Source organism: Rhea pennata, chromosome 5, assembly GCF_028389875.1.
Source record: "Rhea pennata isolate bPtePen1 chromosome 5, bPtePen1.pri, whole genome shotgun sequence".
Taxonomy (NCBI): domain Eukaryota; kingdom Metazoa; phylum Chordata; class Aves; order Rheiformes; family Rheidae; genus Rhea; species Rhea pennata.
Window position 1 is genome coordinate 17,042,011 of NC_084667.1, and position 19,858 is coordinate 17,061,868.

Sequence of the window (19,858 nt, forward strand, 5' to 3'; positions counted from 1 at the left end):
TATTTTTCTTAGAATACTTGAAATTATTAAAAATGTCTCTATAATTGAGAAAGTATTCCATTTTAGAGGGTAATATGCCTTTATACCTTATGTTGCACCTAAAACAAATGCACACCTGCCCTTTGATCTTGAGCTTGTCTTACAGAATCCACTTGATTTGACTCTGTAGTTGATGGATTCCCTGAGGTAGTTGCTAATGATTCAAGCAGTGATGTGGTGGTACTCACTCCTGCCAAGGCAACATCACCATCAGATGAGATCTGTGTGGAAAAGGGAGAGCAAAGCACTGAATAGAGAGGTTGACCAGCAAAAAAAGAGTGGAGCTATTTTGTCTGGGCTGTTTAGTTCATGAATTCCAGGAACATTGCTCTAAATTTACCAAAGGAGAAAACCATCACAGCATTAGCTTATAGTGCAAATAAAATCTCTTAAAATTCTAAGCAGTACTGACAGCTCAGAGTTTGAAGCTGAGAAAGCGGTACTCTAGCTGCATCTTCTAATGCCCTAACACAGATCCCAGTAACTCCAGAATTTAGGGCATTTTTTTTATATAAGCTAAAGAATACAAACTTCAGAGAGATCCTAAAATACTCAACAGAGGAAGAATTCACATTTCTGGGTGAAAGTTTCATGGGATAATGGGATAGCTGCCTTTCTACTTTTTCTCAGTAAGCCCATGCTTGTACATGCAAGAATCAAACTTACCCTCTGTGCTACATCACTGCACTTGGACAGTTACAGACTTGGTTGCCTGCCCTGTTCATAAGTCCTTCTTAGAAGCACCATTTTCCAAGTACGATCTGTAGATCTCTCTTTCACTAGTATGATCTTGTTTTTAGCAATATTAAAATACATGCTGCTCAGATTAACTAAGTAATTTTGGTATATACCATTTTTTAAAAACAGAATATAGTACAGTACTGCATTAAGTGCCTCACAGAAATTTGGATTTTCTTCAGCCCATCAGTTAATCCATTCTGTGCAATAGAAAGTGTGCAGAAATATTACCTGCTAGACATGTTGAAGCTACTTGGATTCCGTACTAGCCTACACCATCTGTAATTGTCAACTTTCCATTCTGGCTGTAAACCTAAATTCAGGCATCCCAAAGAATAAAGAATCATCAGAAGCCTTTCCAACAGATAATTTTTTTGGAAGAAAATTTCTCTTCATCCTCTTTCAACAGTAACGTATTGTTTACCGAAGTTTATGTACAGAATGTACAAACAGGAAACTCTCCTTCCTGAAAAATACTTCATGAGCGGTGCTGAACTAGAGAGGACATAAAGTGACTTAAGAAATTGTCATTGGGAAATGTTTTTTTAAAACAAATAGAAAACCAAAAATGGAGGACAGGGAAGAAAAAGAAGAGTTAAGGCAGCACTGTCAAGGGGCTGTTACCTTACAGTGACCTAGAAAATTGTTTTCATTCTCTGTGTTGGTGGCAGATTTGATCTTGAAACTAAATCTATGAAGAATACATCTAAAGGTCAGCAACAGGTAACAGGAAACATCCAAAAGACAAAATTTCATGTTTAAAGTGGGAAAAAAATTACCTTTAACTGCCAGCTTATATAATGAAGGCATGTTGTGGTTGTTGACATGGTCAGGATGAATCCTTAGAAGGAGGAAATAGCTGAAAAGTGGACTAAGCTCGTACTCATCATGAGATCAACCTGTGACGAGATTTTGCCGGGTGGGTATATTCATATGTTCCCATTCCAGCTACCGAAAGTTACTGTCAGCAGCATGATTGTAAATATCACCGAGAAGGGATCTTGTAGCTTCTTTTGTCACAGCTCCTCAACCTAGGGCTTATGGTGTGGTGAAATGCTACTAAACTTAGAAGTTAATTTGTTATATGCTGTTTTGGCTTTTGTAGTTACCTGCTTTTTTCCATTTCTTCTTAGACAAAGAGAGTCTGATCACTGATAGTGGGAAACTTCATGCTCTTGATCTTCTGTTGACACGTCTGAAATCTCAAGGACACAGAGTTCTTATCTACTCTCAGATGACACGGATGATTGACTTACTGGAGGTAGGAGAGCTGTAACCTACAGGAGGCAAATTCTGAAGCTGCAGATTTCACAACAGTGTTTTGGAGAAAGTGCTGTAATTTGAATGCAGCAAACATGATGTAAAATTACTGTACTTAGGGACACCCAGTAAATGCATTAATATGAGAATGTAAGAGTTGCGATGCAAAGTCAGACAAAAGGTCCAGCCTAGCGTCATGCTTCTACTAGTGTACAAAAGCAGATGGTTAGGGGAAGATGTGTAAGAATAGTGATACTTCCTGATTATTCCCTCAGCCTCCAGCGATTTGCAACTCAAGGACTTCGTGAGCCAGCTCTGGTTTCTGTGTATTCAGAAATCCTAAATGGATTCCTCTTCTGTGAAAGTGTCCAGTTGCCTCTTGAATTTTTGTAAATTTTTATAATTTGTGCTACTTTGTGGCAAGGGGTCTCACAGTTTAGTCACACTGCTTTTCACTGGTTTTAAACTGCTTCCTTCTAATTTTTTTGATTCAAAACTAGATATGATTATGTGTTTTTGTATTGAAAGGAAAGTGGAGAACAGTGATTAATTTTATGCTGTTCATGCTGTTTGTAATTTTAGACTTCTGCTTTTTCCTTGTGTCATTTTATTCCCATGCCAAAGATTGGTAGACATTAGTAAAGAGATTCTCTGGCATATTAACTAGGAAAATAATTAAGAATTAAGTTATTACTCATTGTTTAAACATACTGAGTATGCCTCAGAAGAAAAAAAAATCTCTTATTTGGTTAGCAACCATGCCACTGAAAAGCTAATCTGAAAAGAAGTTAATGAGAGGGTTATTAATTTGGTTTTCTATTGGTAATACTTACAATGCTTTGAAAGAAATACGTTTCTTTCTCAGGCTTTCTGTTGAGTGTAGCAAAGTTTGAGGTTTCTGCTGGTTCTGAAAACGGGAATCCCTTGTATCACAATACCTCCGTCCCTTGTCAGTAAAGGATTAGTAGTAATAACTTCTGACTGTGTGATTTTGAGTAAAAGAACAGAGCCTTGATGTACATTAATTTCAGAGAGGCAATCATGATAAAGTTTCTGATTTTTCATTCGTAGCAGGTAGGGAAGTACTTGCATTTGGCAGTGTAGTTTCAGTACTGCTGGAACATCAAGATCCTATGATCCTGCAGTGGATTGTTTTAAGTGGGCTCACTAAGTAGTGTTTTACATAGGATACTGTCTTCTCCACAAAAAAAATGGAGAGAGAAGGGGAAAAGCCTGAATCAATAGTTAACTAAATCATAAGTCCTGTATGAACGTTTTAAGTCTAGCAGTTTGTATAAAGTTCAATAACAAATTGCAAACTGGTTTTTTTTGTTTGTTCATTTGTTTTCCTTTGCTATGAGGAAAAGCAGAGAGCTTGCATGGCTGCCTTTCTGTATCTTGGTTCTTTTCGTAGCATTGCCTCCTACGCTGCTTTGGTACATGTTGGACATGTTGCAGGTTTGCTGACACCCTGCACGAAGCTCATAAGGCTGAGTGTTTACTGCTTCTGTCTTTTCTGTTAGGAGATAATTTGGAAAAATGTTTGCTCCCAAGCCTTTAAAATGGAATGCTGAGTGCTCAACTTTACTTATTGAGCTTTATTACCCAAATAAGTCACCTACTAAGTTCTCTGTTTTTACTTCCTTCCCCTGCCATGTCCAAGATGCTTGAAGTAAGCCAGCTAAAAGTCAAGTAAGGACGTGGGTTGTAAGCAAATCTTTGCAAAAGTTCTATAGCAACAGATTTTTTTTTCCTGTCCAGAGATATCAAAATTCATCCCTTCAACCTACATAAATATGAAAGAATATAAGATGTCCTATTTTTTTAACTGTATTTTGACTGTGTCAGTGTAACAGCTACTATGTCATATTAACCTAATCCATGGAGGGAAGAGAGTACAAAACATGTTGCTTACAAAATCTGTTTGATTTAGCTTTAGCTGAAGAAACTACTACTTAATTCAGCTATTATATGGCAGCAGATATAAATACAGAGAATTTTTTTTTCAGAAAAGTATAATTTCAGTATTATTATTTCATGCAGCTCTGTGTTTCATACCTTTTAGGTTAACATCACATCTATTTTTCAGGATCTGATTGTTTTCTCCTGTATGTAACCATAATTGTCAGTAATTTCAGCAGGGTTCACATTGCATTCGTCTGATGAGGGGTCAAATTATGTTCTACATTCAGTAAAATGACTTAGTTATATGCTATCAAGGAACATGCAATTTTGTTTGTGTTAAAATAACAGAACTTGATTTGGACTATGAAATAAAGGGGAAAAGACATTTTATGTTTTTTCAGAAAATATCAGTGCCTGAGCTCAGAAGAGCATGCACTTTAGTGGCACTGCATTCTTCACCATGAGGGAGTCATTCTTCCTGGTTGGTTTCTTCTGGTGGTGCTCTGCAGCCAGGCTCAATTTCATTATCTTTCCTATATTAATACTTCTGGTATCTTGCTGACTCCTCTGACTAATTAACATTAGCAGGTGGATTTTCAAGCAAGCCTACTGTAAGTGTCCCCACGAGATTCATCATTGGCTTTTTTTAAAGTGAAAATGATTACAATGGTTGCAATTTTGGGCTATTGGCCAGGAGGCTTTTTAAACTTGTACCTCTTGATGTGATTCCTATCAGTTCTTCATTTTATCTCAACTATGAAATCAGCATGATACAGTTCAGTAGTGGCGTGACCTCAATCCTTCCAGATGGTCAAGGATTAGATGATGCTTTACCTCATCTTGTTCTCTGTTTTCTTGATTCGCAACAGTTTTTTGGGGGGGAACTAGAAAGATAAAGTACTTTCCACAACTAAACTTAGGGAGCAAGTGTGTTAGTTCTTGAATAGTTTGTGTGCTGTCACAATGCTCTCACTTTTCATTTGAAGCTGAAAGTATGTCATTTCTGGGAGTGATCAAAACTACTGAGAAGTGTAGTATAAGTTGTAATGTTTCTTTTCCTGATTATTCTGATTTTTCTGAAAATACTGTTAATATTTGAAAAAAATAAAGTTACCAAATAAACATATTTTGCAAACAAGAATGTTTCATAGGAGCATTGTTAAAATACTGTGAGGCTTTCTTTTTGATCGTAGGAAAGAGGATAGAGATATAGGATCATAGAAAGAGTTCAGAGACTAGAACCTGTTAAGTGGAGAATTGAAGGAATTAGCTAAAGGCTAAGTTACTAAGCTAGTCTTATGGAAAAAAAGAATCCATTCTAGTATTGAAGGTATAGAGTAGTTTATTCCTTTGTAAATTGTGTCTTAGTGGAATTATTTAAGGTCTGGGGTAAGTATGCAAGCACTTGTCAGAATGAAAGAAGTTGTTTTCTATTTACTCTGCAGTTTGATTAGGAGACTTGCTAATGAAGAGGTGGGTAGTGGTGAGATGAGGGAAGACTGATTCAAGATGTTAAAAGAGTGAATCAAAATAAAGGCAGATAGAGACAGTAGGAAAGAAGAGGAAAGAAGAGGCCCTCATGATAATATAAAGAGGATCAATCAAATCTGGGGAGGTCACATAGTGCCTAATTGACAGCTATATCCTCGCGTAGAAATGGAATAAATCAATAGTAAATGAGGGCCTAAGTGTCTAGTTAAGCAGCTCTTCTCTGCTTTAAAATTCTATCACTCTGTGCTAAAGTCCTATCAGCCATAAGCTATATTCCATAGAGGTAGACCAAGTGTGACTTTTGATCTTTTCTACGTTGTTAATTTTATTTATGTCTCTTTCCCTCCATCTGTCTGAAGCTTCTTTTCAGTTAAGCAGTCGTTTTCCTCAAGTTCCTTGTAGTACGGCAGCACTTTTTGGTTCTGCTTCCCTACTGCAGGAGAGGTAAAGAGGAACAGGAACACTTGAAGGATAGCTGAAAAGGATAACTGAGCATGGTATTGTCAGAAGGTTCATTAGAGTGTGAAAACCGTCACGTCTTCTCACAGCATGTCAGTTCTTGATCTGCTGAACATTGAAGCTTGGAGCAAGATGGATCTCATAGTTCTTACTGCTAAAGCACCATCTGTTCCTTTCCTGTCTTCATGCGCAATCACAGCTTCTCAAAAAGAGACATGCAAATACCAATAGGGTTTACATCTAGCTAATGTAACCAGTAGAAGTTGTATCAGCAAAGGATCTCAGTGGTAGCACATTAGAGGGCATCTTTTCAAAGAAACTCTAAGGATATCTACATAGCCTAGAAGGATCCTTCTCTGCATTTCAGAATTTTTGACTTGCTGCAGTTACCAGAAAGTGCTAGGCACTTCAGAGCATGAAAAACGTGTCTCACTGAAGAAAGCCTTTGTCTTCAGCATTCCTTGTTTGGTGCCGCTTGATTTGTGTCCCAGGCAAAGGTTTCGGTTCTGTTGCTTGGCACGAGCTGTGCATTAACACACTAATGTTTCAAAGTGTTCTTGTACTCAGTGAAATTCACAGGCTCTTTACTAGTGAGATAAAGCCTGGGCAGACCTTAAGAGTACAGGGCAGGCTTTTTGAAGCCACTAGTCAAGTCGTTTAAAATCAGCAGAGAGCAGACACGATGGGTATTTTGTTTTGTGAGAAAGTGACCATTTGGGATTTGGTCAAAATTTTGATTTTGTGAAAGCAAACCTTTAAAGAAGTAAGTTAATAATTTTATTTACCTATTTATTTACTTCCAGAAGAAAGGCATGTGGCTTAACATGGTCTGCAGCCCAGCACATGCATCCCCAGCTCTGAAACCTTGAAAGGAAAATTGTAAATGAATAAAGGCTGAACTGACATCATAATTTATTACTTAGCTTTTGTGAAATGCAAAAGTAATTGTCAGATGATTAAAAGTAGCTTTAATTTCTAAATATTTTAATTTTTATAATAATAAAGTATTGATTGCATACACTTACAGCATATTTAGTGATGACGTTTCAAGTTTTTTTTTCCCTCAGTGTGAATTCGTTTTATAATTTTTTCCTGAAGAATCAAGAATGAACAATTTCAAGAACAACTGTATTTTTTCTGACTTGTGTTCTTTGCAGGAGTACATGGTTTATAGGAAACATACTTACATGAGGTTGGATGGTTCTTCAAAGATTTCTGAACGAAGGGATATGGTAGCAGATTTTCAGAACAGGTAATGCATTTAATAAGGCATTTCTGTGCTAAATCGTTTACTTACAGATTTGGTATAAGGTGTACTGGAAATCAACTACATGATGTTTGCACTTAAGCTATGTTTTGTGATATTAAATGGACTTTGTTTATCTCGAACATTCAAGGTATTGGTGGTTTGCGGACCAGGATTTGGTTCTGGTGAATCCAGTTGCATTTAAGAATCTGTCATCTGTGAAACAAAGTATCAGAAGCAAATTTCAGTGAACTCGGAGTTCTGTTTCTTTACCATTCCAAATATGCTATTGCCTACACACCTCACTAGAAAGGGAGCAAATGTTCGTTGGTTACTATGTGCTCTGAGAAACAACACTCTGAAGATAAAACAGAAAATCGTGGGTGTGCTAGAGCTTTTGAAACTGACCTAGATTCCGGTGAAACAAGCCGTGTCGTTTAAACATGATTTCATTGAATGGCAGTATAATTAATTTTATCTGTAACACAGCAAGATTTGCTAAGAAATCTTTAATATACTAATGTTAAAATGGGTTTTTAAATAGTAAGATATACTGACCAGTTCAGTAAAACAAAATGATTTCTTGCACCTTTTATTAGCATATCAGGAAAGAAAGAGTTATATATTCATTATAGATTCATATATTGTAGTATAACTTTACTTCCACTAAGATATGTGATTATAATGATTGAATTTATGGCTATTAAGTTTCCTTTTGATCACTAGATATGGCTTGATAGGATGTTGCTTTGGTGTGGTAGTTCAGTCAGAGATGGTATGATACTTTGGTAAGGTAATCCGTCCTGAATGATGATGTGACCTTTAAAAATACGGTCACTTTGTTTTCAGAGAAGTAAGGATCATAGATTGCTGCTTCCCGCAGGGTGAAAACACACGTTCTAGAACAGAGAATAGTCCTTGCATTAACAGTTTCAAGGTATCATAGCTGAAAATTGGAGGGGAAGTAATATCTATCTTTTCAGGCTGCTAGCTCATATGAGACTTAAAGACCTGAGGGACTGTGTGCAATGAAGAGCCTTTTATTAAGCTTCTCTGAGCAATAAAACTTGAAAAAAATGTGTGCCAAATACCTGAAGTGAGGGTACTGTGCAGAACCTTTCTGCCTGTTTCCAGTTGCCAGAAATAGGTTCCTTTCTGATTATGATGTTCTCCTGAAATCCTGATGCTTCTTCCTGTAAGACCCTTTAACTAAAAGAAGTCAAAAATTTGTTTTTATTCATGGACAGAATTTATTTTTATTAATGAATAGAACAGCTGAAGAAAAATAATCATTTCAACAGGAAATCCCTTTGAGATATAGGTCAGCCAGTCTAAACAAGAATTCCTATTAAAATGTTATTTGAGTTCCTCTTATACAAGATTTACTTATGAGTAAATATTTCCAGGGGAAAAAAAAAAAAAAAAACATGACTGAGACTAAACTATCCTGCAAGATGCCCTAGCAAGGTGCTGAAAATATATAACCATAGAATATATACTCTGTGGCACTATCCTATTTCTTTCCTTTCCATGTGGCATTTCCAGAAGCATTTCTGAGCTGGATGCTCAGGTGACTGTCTATATGCATGTTCCACTATTGCTACAACAGTGAAAAGACTTCCTGGCCAAGGATTACCTTCGTTGTGAACGTGCCCTTGCTAATTCCCTTGGCTTTGTATCTGGTCGAGAAAGTCTAAAGCTTGACAAATATGCTTCAGTTGCTCCCAACTGTCCATAGCTCAAGATGGATTTTTGTATTATTAGATTTCATATTGCCGGAGCATTTTTGTTTTAATTTCAGACTTCCTAGCTTCTTTATGTTAATTCCTAGTTTTAATAATTATTTTTGTTGTCTGTTGGCAGTTTCTTGGGGGTGAGCAGAAGGAAGCTTAACTTGGACCAGAATGAGTTCTTTGAGAGTCTGTTTTTATGACCCAACTTTGCCAGAGAGAGGTTGATACTTGTAGTATCTTGAATCTTGAGTCATGAGAAAATAGTCAGTTCTGCCTGGCCTGCAAGTATATGGATTCCAAAACCCTTAGGGGTTTTTTTTGTGTTTGAGTTATATAAATAAAGGGTTTTCTACTCTCCTTCCTTTTCAGGAATGATATTTTTGTGTTCCTGTTAAGCACAAGAGCTGGAGGCTTGGGCATTAACCTTACAGCTGCAGATACAGTAAGTGAAGCTTGGCAAAGCTTACAAAGCTTTATACAAAATAGAATTTGGCTTATTAATGTTTAATTTTCAGTTTAAATATTTCCTTGCTTTTCCTTCCCTCTACAACCAGTTTTCCCAAGTTGCTCATCTCCTTCCTGTCCTCATGATTTGTGTAGCAGAATTGGTCTTTCTATGTGAAAGTCTTTCAGCTGTGTTGATTGATTTATTTTTTTCTTAGTACTGCCATTTACATCATGAAATTGCATAACCTTGTTTAATTTGCTCATATTTGTAATACAGTATAATATTGGTAATAAAGCTGTAGAATGTCACACACTTGGTACGCAGTTTTCAGTTGCATTTGGAGACACCTTCCTTCTCCCCACATACTTCAGTAAGATAACCTAGAGAGAATTTGGATGACTGAAGGGCTCTACAGATGCAAATGACACTTTCATGCAGTGAGTGCTGTTTCATGTATGGACTTCTAACTCTTACGGTTCAGTAACAGAGGAATAATGGCACTGTTATCAGCCAGCTTTTTTTCCCTGTACACAAAAGCAATGTTGTTAAAAGTACAAAGTCAGTTGTGGTTGAGTTGTACTTGTGCTTCAAAACACTAAATGAGTATCAGCTATTCAGAAAGGATACATTTTTACCCTGCCACTCATTCATGATATAAATGCATACTGATTTAGGTGAACTGTAAGAATATGCACTTCGGATTAGCTGGCACTGATCATTACAGGAAGTAATGCTGAACTGCATGAACTGTTCATCTTTTGAATAACAGCTATTCTGGTGCTGCTAACCTAATACCTTGTATGCATGCAGATTTGACCACAAGACCAACTGTTGTCCTTAGCAACACAAAACCAAAGATCTTTGAATCAAAAATCTTACTCCCTTTTTTTTTTTTTAATATCCCATCGTATCTTGCTATCACTTAAAGAAATTGGAAACGAGCAAGTATCTAGGATCATTAAAACTGGAAAGCTCTCATGACTGAAGTTGTTTCAACAGAGGAAATAGATGGATATATATGTGTACTCCTGCAGGCTCCTTGCATGACTAGTCTTATTTCTCAGTTGTGGTGACTTTCTAAATGCTTCTCTTTGCTACCTTAAATTTCTTTCAACATTTGTGCTTTGTATGGTTACTGTGCATACTGTTACAATGACTGGACAATAATGTGGTATTTGTTTGTTCGTAGTTAGAGCACTAGAAGATGAGATTTTAATCTCATCTTGAAATTTTCTTGAAAGAAAAAAAATATACTTGGATTATTACTGTTCACATGAAATTCTAATTTGGTGGAATTTTCTTTTTAATGTAAATAACGCTCTAAAATGGATTCATAATGCAAGTAGTTGTAGGCCAATCACATGGCAATGATTTAACATGGTGGTTATCTTCAGAATTTTTTGCCTCCAAAGCAGACATCTTAAAAAAGATAAGATTTTAAAGACATTCTACAGAACTTGAAACATTCATAGTTTTGAGGAGTTTGATTGCATCTGAAATGCAGTGAGAAAGTCTTTAAAGTACTGTGCAAGGCTAGGTGAACACAGCCTGCAAGTGAGCAGGTAGTTATATAGTGGAACTTTCAATTTTCTCAGTATGTTTTTTTTTTTTTTTTTTTAATCACCGTGTTCTTTAAATGTGTGGTTTTATTTAATCCCTTCTGTTCTTTTCCAGGTAATTTTCTATGACAGTGATTGGAACCCAACAGTAGACCAACAAGCCATGGACCGGGCCCACAGGCTGGGTCAAACAAAACAAGTTACTGTGTATCGGTTGATATGTAAAGGCACTATTGAAGAGCGCATCTTACAAAGGGCCAAGGAAAAGAGTGAGGTAGGAACAAACAAATCATTTGGAACAAGTAGGTATAGAAATGGTGTCAGGAAACGTATCGAATGAAGAAACAAGAAGGGTCTCTGCCTGGAGCTGGAAGGGAAGCCAAAAGTGAATATCTTTTGGGGAAAAAAAACAAAAAGGAAACAAAAAAATCCCTGTGTCTCTTCCACAGCAGCACTACAGCTGCGTTCTGTAAAGTAGGAAGAAGCTAATTGTTTATACCATGACTTCATGAAAACTATTTTTTATGACACACTGAAACTATTCAGGCCTCTTTTTAAGGCTAGAAATTCCACCTTTGCAGTGTTAGAGCTAATGGTTCTGTTAATATTGTACTGTTATATCAAAGCTGATTTTTTTTTAAGGAAATCTGGAAGGTATCAAGTGATATTTATTTAAGGTGTGAGGGTTCCTGGGAATGCTCAGTGCCTTGCAGCATTAAGCAGTAAATGTGTTAGAAATTTTAAACCTCACAACACTTTACTGGCAAGAAAAAAATAAAGCAATTTCTCTTTCCTTGGTGGCAGTTCTTGTAAAGTATACAAGACTCAAATTTTGTGGGTATTTAGGGATTCTTTTAGCTTTCTTCTTACTTAGGTGCTGGTTGGCCTTTCTTTACTTAGCATTTATTTTGCACTGCAATAGTTGAAGCATCTTCAATTGATTGCATTCGCAATTCCCCTGCTGAATCTCATCGGTTTTGCTCCAGGGTACTGTACTAGAGTCACCTGGCCTTAGCCTCAAAAAAGAGTGCAGTCTTTTTGCTGCTAATACAACTTACTGAAGCTGACTTACACTAAAGCTTCCAGTCTTGAGTTGTGTATTTTCTTTTCATACCTGGCACTTTTTTTTAGTAAGATTGGAGCTATAGAAATTGGGTGAATTACTTAAATAGAGACATAGATTCGATAAGGAGATTTAGGTTTTCAGTCAAGGAGACTAAAAATTTTGTACCCTTTAAGAATGTGATTTACATGAGCCTCTATGCAAATTACTTAAAAATAGGACCGGTAATATTTACCTTGCAGGAGGTACTGCTTTATCTTTAATTAATGTTCAACAATATGTTAATATAGTTAATTGTTTTTGTTGTTTATTTTATGTTGCTTTAGAAGAAGTGTGGAGATGACACAAGGGATGGCAGTTTTCTGCTTTCTAGCTCAGTTGCTGTCTTTTTTAATAGTCATACTATCAATAAAATCTCAATGTTTTGCTGCGTTAGTGTGATAGAGGAATTGAGACTATACAGATTTTCACACATTTGCATCTTTTTCTAGTTGGCTTTCAGTGAAGAAAAGCTTGTTGCTTCTTTGCGTGATGTCCTTTTCCTTTTCTTTTTTCCTTTCTTTCTTTGTTCTTTTCTTCTTTCTTTTTTTTTTCCTTCTAGATCCAGCGAATGGTGATTTCAGGTGGCAATTTTAAACCTGACACCTTGAAACCAAAAGAGGTGGTTAGCCTTCTACTGGATGATGAAGAACTAGAGAAAAAATGTATGTGAAATTCATGTTGCAGCAATCACTCCACCTTCTCGTACATTAGCTCGTTAAAATATGTTGTTTTATCTCTACACACGCATGTATTGCTGATAGCCACTTCTGTTTCCTGGCTTGTTTTGCACTGCAGGCTCTTGTTAATACAAGATGGTTTCATATCACTGCAGAATTGAGAGGATAAATTGTGTAAAACAGACATAGTGATGTGATCAAATTTTTATTGGCACTCATTCAGGATCATTACATTGTTCCTGAATGGCAAAGTTTTGACAAGAATTATGTAGATGGTAACAAACAGGTATTAGTAAAGAACACTGTTTTTTATTATACTTTTGAAGTTTGGCGACCTTTATATTGCTTCGAATAAGAATTTACCAGAAAGACTTTTTAGTAATTTAGATACAAAAAGTTTTAATATAATAGTTCTCCTTTGAGCCTTTCAGTGTGCTTTAGTAATATGGATGGCTTTTCTTCACAGCTGTTAGAACTAAAATTCTTCATAATATTAACAAAAGGACATGAAATAACTTTTCAGTGATGACAACTTTGTATTTCTGTTCTGACAGTGCGTCAGCGTCAAGAAGAGAAGCGACAACAGGAAGAGACAAATCGTGTTAAGGAGCGTAAACGTAAAAGGGAAAAATATGCTGAAAAGGTACTATGGTACAAAGAAGGTGCTTGTTTCAGTCATTGAGACTGAAAAGCTTCAGGCACGCTATCATGTACTGTGGAAACACCTTCTACAAAGGCCATCTGATGCATAAGTCCTACTTCCCCTTCACCACTGAGCGTCAATCAGTGGCAGTTCCTTACACAGAAGAGGGATATTACAAAATATGTACTGCAATTTTATTTGTCCTTTAATATGATTTACGGCTTGAAAAATAAGGAAGTATTACATACTCTTAACAACTTTGCAGATTCATCAGTAGCCTACAGACAACAGTTTGGGGACTTACATTTGAAAAAATGATCAAATGATCATTTTGTGGCATATAAAACAGAATTAATAACAGTTTCTGGGACTATTGGCAAGGGAATGTAAATTTAGCTGTTTGGGTTTTATCTGTGTCTTGTGGTTCATGGCTTGTGTGGAATGAGGGAAGCTTAGTTTATTTTAAAAAGATTAAAACTAGTTCAGGAAAATTCTGAATATTTGAAATGGGGAGCTTTACATTAATTGGAATTCAGTATGATGGTAAAGAATTTCAAGCTCACTTAAAAAAGGTGATGGAAATCGAAGTAATTCTGTAAGAGTGATTCTACAACGTTCCAGCTCTTTTGAGAGTGGAGGGGAACACTTAGATTTAGAGAAGCAGCCCTTAAGGGATCTGTTACTGTGTCCTTCAGAAGCTTGTTCTGATTAATTCTGAGCCGGGTGATCCTTGAGTTGTGTTGCATTAGATGTTGAGATTTCAGTTAACTTGTTCACTTTCTTCCTGTTTTATTGTATTTTTCATTCCCTGTATTGTTTTATTTATTTCAGAAAAAGAAGGAAGATGAGTTGGATGGGAAGAGAAAGAAAGAGGGCATGAACCTGGTGATCCCATTTGTTCCCTCAGCTGATAACTCCAACCTGTCTGCTGATGGTGACGACTCCTTCATTAGTGTAGACTCTGCTATGCCCAGCCCTTTCAGTGAGGTGAGACTTGCTGCTGCTTTGAACTATACATTTTTTCAATGACGGCTTTACAGCCTGTAGGATTCTTCCTTTTTGTATTTTTTTGGATAGTATGGAACTTGCAAATATGTAGGGAAGTAAGATGTCGTAAAGATGAACCATGGAAGTGAAAATGGTTTAGTGAAAATACAACAACTGAAATAATCTGCTGCTGTAGCTCCTCTGTGTTATTTGTCATTCCATCATCCCTCTCTTCATTTGCTGCCTGCCTACTTCTTTTTACAGCAGGTGTGTGCCCTGACACCCCCTCCCTTTCAGCCTCCAAAATTATTCCATTCCTGCCTACAATCCTACTTACTTTCTTCTCCCTTTTACTTGCCTTTATGTTCTGCTCATGTTTATAACTTCATGCCTTTCTCCGTACAAATAGCTTGCCTATGAGGAATGATCCCTTTCTAGTTAACAAACCAAACAGTATCCCTCGAATAACTCCTCAGCGTTCAGTTCCTTTGTAAGAACTCCTCACGAGTCTCTTCTGCATTTCCTTCTCTGCTTCATTCCTTGCTTCTTATTCTGAACTAGCACGTTTTTTTTTCTTTTTCTTCTTCTTTTTTTTTTTTTTTTTTTTTTTTTTGTGTGTGTGTGTGTGTGTGTGTGTGTGGTGATGGTCTTTTTTTCTTCCTTCCTTCTGGAATTTAGATTGTAAATTCCCAGTGACATGCATCTTATTTTCCTTCATCTTTTTATGCAAACTGTTTTTGTCAGCAAATACATTTTGTTCTCTGCCATGCTGATTAAAGTTCCTATATTGTCATTCTCTTATTGATAAAGATTTTCATTAGCAGTATTGTTAGTTTAAGAACCCTGTTTTCTGTCTTGGTGGAGACGACATTCTCATGAGAGCAGACCATTTGAGGAAGATGCACAGTTGAACAGAGGTTTTCTTAAATCTCTGAGCCCACTAATCTCCTACTTTTTAACATACATTTTAAACAATTGAAAATGAAGAGCACCTAGAGGTCTTTACTGCTGCTCAACTTGTAAATAGGTGTGATGTGATTAGGGAGGATGTGAAACTGGGCAATATGATACATAGCTGTTCTGATCCATCTTTTTCTACCAATTAATTACTTGTAAGTGTATATCTTTTAAAGGTGCTGTTATGTTTGTACCCTTCATTCCCCTTTCCTAACCTGAGAAGCTAATGGCTTTGTTCTCTGTCATGTTTAGATATCCATCAGCAGTGAGTTACATATGGGCTCTATCCCTCCTGATGAGAGCAGTAGTGATATGCTTGTGATTGTGGATGATCCAGCTTCTTCAGCACCTCAGTCAAGGGCAACAAACTCTCCTGCTTCCATTACTGGTTCAGTTTCAGATACCATGAATGGTCAGTACTGCTGCCTTATTACTAACTTATAGTTAAATCTTGATTTTTTGTATGCCTAGGTGATATGCTTCCTGCATTTTAATCACAGTGTGGATGATTGGCAAGATTTGGGAAGAGGTGAAAAGTTTAGAAAAATGTGCCTTTTCACTGTGATGTTACTTCAGATTTGACAGGAAATCTACCTATTTGTAGTCTGTCATCCATCACACTTCTCTGTTCCCCGCATTACTTACTCTTTGTAAGAATTTTGTCCTTTGTTCCTATGTTATAGAGTGTTCTCTTTGTATTACATGCGTATCACCATATTATGGACATCCACAGAAATATACATCTCAGAGTTTTTCTTTTAATTTGCTATAGGGCTGATAATCAACTCTTTTTCTACTGGATGATTGAAGCAGCTGTAATTTTATATGATGGGAAATGTTTTTAACTATGATAGTTTTAGACACTGAAATAGAGTCATAATTCTTGATGAATTTCTTAGCAAATGAAAAAAAAATGTATCTTGAAGTATGAAAGTACTTCATGCTGAACTAATTAAAACCCAGAATCCTTCACCTATTTGTGGGTTGGATTCATAGTAATAACAACTAGTTGTAGCTACTTAAATGTGATTAATGAAGGGAAAAGAGTTTTGTATGCCTAATTTCTTTCCATGGGATCAATACTTGCTGACAGCTTAATGTAAATGGCAGGTAGTTACGACACCGTGCTCAGTTGTGAGTCATCTCTATGTTCTGCTTAAAAGTTACTCTTTTAACGTTCTCTTTCCGTTAAGGTGTTTCGATGCAAGATACACCTCTCAGTGGGAGAGGCCAGTCAGGTAGAAGCCGAGGTCGTCCTAAAGGTTCAGGCAGTGGATCAAAAAGCACTGGGAAAGGCAGAAGCCGGAAATCAACAGCAGGAAGCGCGGCTGCAATGGCAGGTGCCAAAGCAGGGGCAGCAGCAGCCTCTGCAGCGGCGTATGCAGCTTACGGGTACAATGTCTCTAAAGGTATGTGGGGAAGGGGAGGCAGCAGACAACCTAGAGTAGAGCCAACCGCATGAATTTAGGCGAATTGTTTGTTTACAGCCTGTCAAAAAATAGATTAAAGTATTGTATTGCTGGCAGTGCTTGCTCAATCTCTTCTGAGGTCCAGGCAATTGGCAGTGTGACATGGTAATAATGTGACAAGGTAGCCAGTTTCGCTTCGGCTGACCATGAGAAGATGGCCCAGTGGAAGTCTCATCTGCCCTTAGAACTGCCTCCTACAATTTTTCTTCTGGTGTCCAGGCAAACTGGATAGTGGTGTTTGTCCCAGGGGTATGGCTATAGCTTTTCTATGTTGCTTTCATGCTGGTGTTAACAAGACCAGGTCCCAAAACGTTCTAAACTGACAGTGGTGGAGTTTCAGCTTTATACCAGCTGAAGGCTGCAACTGAAGGTTGCACAGGGTAAAAAGACAAGATGAGTTGTACAGTAAGGACATCCCTCTTTGTTAAACTGTCAGAATTCATGACTGCAGGGTGGTGTTAGGAGTAATTGTTAATGTATTGACATTGTTAAAGTTGTTATTTGCTGCTGAAGAGCGACAAGTGGAATAATATGCTCACATGGAATTTGATTCTCTTTTCCATTGCTAGGCATGTCTGCAAGTAGCCCTCTACAAACAGCAATTATTCGGCCTTCTGGACTTGCAGATTTTGGACCTTCAAGCGCCTCTTCTCCCTTGAGCTCCCCTTTGAGCAAAGGAAACAGTGTTTGTGGGACCCCCAAAAGCTTAAACCTGACCAGCAGTCTCATATCAGAAACCCCAATTCGGAAGCAAAGCAAAAGTGCCCACACCTCAGGTGGTCGGTAGTGATTTTGAACCCCCCAAAGTTTGTCTGAACTGTGTTGGCTTTCAAAGTAGACCACCCTGCCAGCTGAAGGCATGCAGATAAATGCCGTGTTGCTGTCCAGCACGTGTGTGAAAAGAAAATCAAAACACAATGGGAATGGGTGGTTTATTTGAGCACTTTGATTATGTCTATCCCAAAAAATTATCTTTGCAGACACTGCAAGAAGGAGGGAAGGTGGTCTGGGGTAACTGAGTGTGTGTCAGATTCGGGTTTTTTTTTTTTTATGTTTTATTCATATGTCTGACAAAGATTCCTGAGAAAGCATCCAGCTGCTCTATGCCATGTGTGTCCGGGTCACACCGGAGTACTTTCTCTCTTGTAGCCTGAGGTGGAACCCAGCTTTAATTTCATTCTATAAATCGGCATCTGAACCCTAGGGGTATCCTGCAGACTCGGAAGACATTTCCTTACTGGGAACTGGACAGTGTACATGTGGAGGAAATTCAGTGCTAAGCTTAAGATGCTGGGTGATCAGAGAATCTCAGATTCTTCTAGAATGGTCCTCTGGGTTCTTTGAAGATCTGAAATTCAAAGGAAGGTGTCTCACATGGTTTCCAGGGAGTGAATTCTCTTCAGCATCACCTGTCAAGAACAGGTTCAGAGCCACAGAGCGATGAGAACTCAAGCAGGCTTAGTGAGAACAGTAGTGCAGCCTCCACTTCGTAGAATGGAAGGAGCTACAAGCCAGCGATTTACATTTCAAGGTTTGTCTGTCAGCATGAATATCCACTGTGTTAGGAATGATTTCTCTCATTTTTTGAGGTGTGCTGAACTCTTAAAGGCTTAGAAACAAATAAGGCTCTACTTTTTACAAATCTCAAGAAGAGGGAAAGCTGAAGTGCTGAGGAAGAGTTTGCTGCTGTTCCTCTCACTGTGCCATAACAGAGCATGGTCCTGCAGCTTACAGTGCTGCAAGAGGAGCAGTGGAAAACAGTACTGAGAAATAGGACCGTGCCATTCCCCTTTCCAGCCAGATCGTGAGAAAAATTTAAGTCTCATCCCAACCATCCATTGACCGTTCTTCCAGTGTGTTTTCCCTTCGTCTTTGTGATTGTCACACACACACTAAGCTTTGAGTTCACTGCAGCGTATAGGTACTGATAGCCGCATCCCGTAGGACTGACAGGAGGCCGAGCTGCCAGGGCCTGTCTGCGTTCTCATTCTCTGATCGCTCCTTCCCCATTCTCAATGTGCAAGACCCCTCCGTAGCCCCTTGCTTTGCTGTAAGCGTTGTCTGCATTGCACTGAGATTTAGATGTGGGGCAGTTCTTCTGTCTGACACATTGAACTAAATGGCTGTTCTGCCGGGGCACTTTCATCCCTCAAGAGACAAGCAAGTTGTGAGTTACAGGTCTGGGCTGTGACAGCAGAAGATGACTTTTTTATTATTATAATTTTTTTTCCAACCCCAAATCCTTTGCCTGGCGTCCTACAGTGTGGAGCGAGTGCTTCCTGTTGGCTCTGCCTCTAATTTGCACACCTGAAAATAGCAGAACTGAGCTTAGTTAGATTGATTTTTAAACAGATTTGCAGGGGATAATTGAGGGGGAGATGGTGTTTAATTAACTCATGAAGACTTCCCCCTTCCCCTCATATTCACATGTATATATGATATTTAGAGGGAATCAGACAAATGCCAAGCCTTTTTTTCTCTTTGAATGTGCTGTCTATTTTTATAACTGAACTTGTACATATGTATAAAGAGAGACACATCTTTCTTTTACTAACTGGAGAAGAAAATCTTAAATAAAAATGGAGTGAGATAATTTTATGTAAATCAGTGTCTTTGTGGTTTTTATGCATATGACTGTATGAATGAGAGGATTAGTGTTGAGAGCATGCGGGTGTGCATCTGGAAATGCATCTATGGACATACACTCCTCAAAGCAGTACTCTCGAGTATTTACCCTCTTTGGAATATCACATTCTGTAACTTTTTCAGTTGCAACTGTGCAGTTATCATATGTCTGTATTCATTAGTTAGCTGATGATCTACCTTGGGTACATATGCAGTAGATCACAAGGAAATACATGCAAGTATAGTATGGATAATTACGTAAGTGTCTGACGATGGTAGTTGAATTCAGTACAGTTCATTTCTTTTGAGGACATCATTCCCCATAGTTTCTTTTTTCTTTTTGTGTACAATTTTGTCTTTTTTCGGTACGATTTGAAAAGACTCTCTTCTATGCTTTCTTGATTTTCAGGCTGCTAGAAAGTTGCATCAGAATTTGGTATAATGCAAAGTGGAGAGAAAATAAGTTTGTAATCTGAAAAGATTGGAAAAATACAGTATGTACTGTTGCCTGCTGCAG

General features: G+C 37.7%; 1 protein-coding gene across 1 annotated transcript in view; it reads left to right on the forward strand.

Annotated features, from left to right (window-relative positions):
* Nucleotides 1-19,314, forward strand: part of INO80 (INO80 complex ATPase subunit) — a 67,829-nt gene extending 48,515 nt beyond the window's left edge. Inside the window, exons 27-36 of the mRNA XM_062577641.1 lie at nt 1,911-2,038; nt 7,050-7,144; nt 9,241-9,313; nt 10,994-11,152; nt 12,543-12,645; nt 13,215-13,303; nt 14,135-14,290; nt 15,500-15,659; nt 16,441-16,656; nt 17,286-19,314. Of these exons, the coding sequence (XP_062433625.1) occupies nt 1,911-2,038; nt 7,050-7,144; nt 9,241-9,313; nt 10,994-11,152; nt 12,543-12,645; nt 13,215-13,303; nt 14,135-14,290; nt 15,500-15,659; nt 16,441-16,656; nt 17,286-17,503 (1,397 nt within the window). The 3' untranslated portion in view covers nt 17,504-19,314. The remainder of the gene's footprint in view (nt 1-1,910; nt 2,039-7,049; nt 7,145-9,240; nt 9,314-10,993; nt 11,153-12,542; nt 12,646-13,214; nt 13,304-14,134; nt 14,291-15,499; nt 15,660-16,440; nt 16,657-17,285) is intronic.
* Nucleotides 19,315-19,858: the final 544 nt, after the last annotated feature.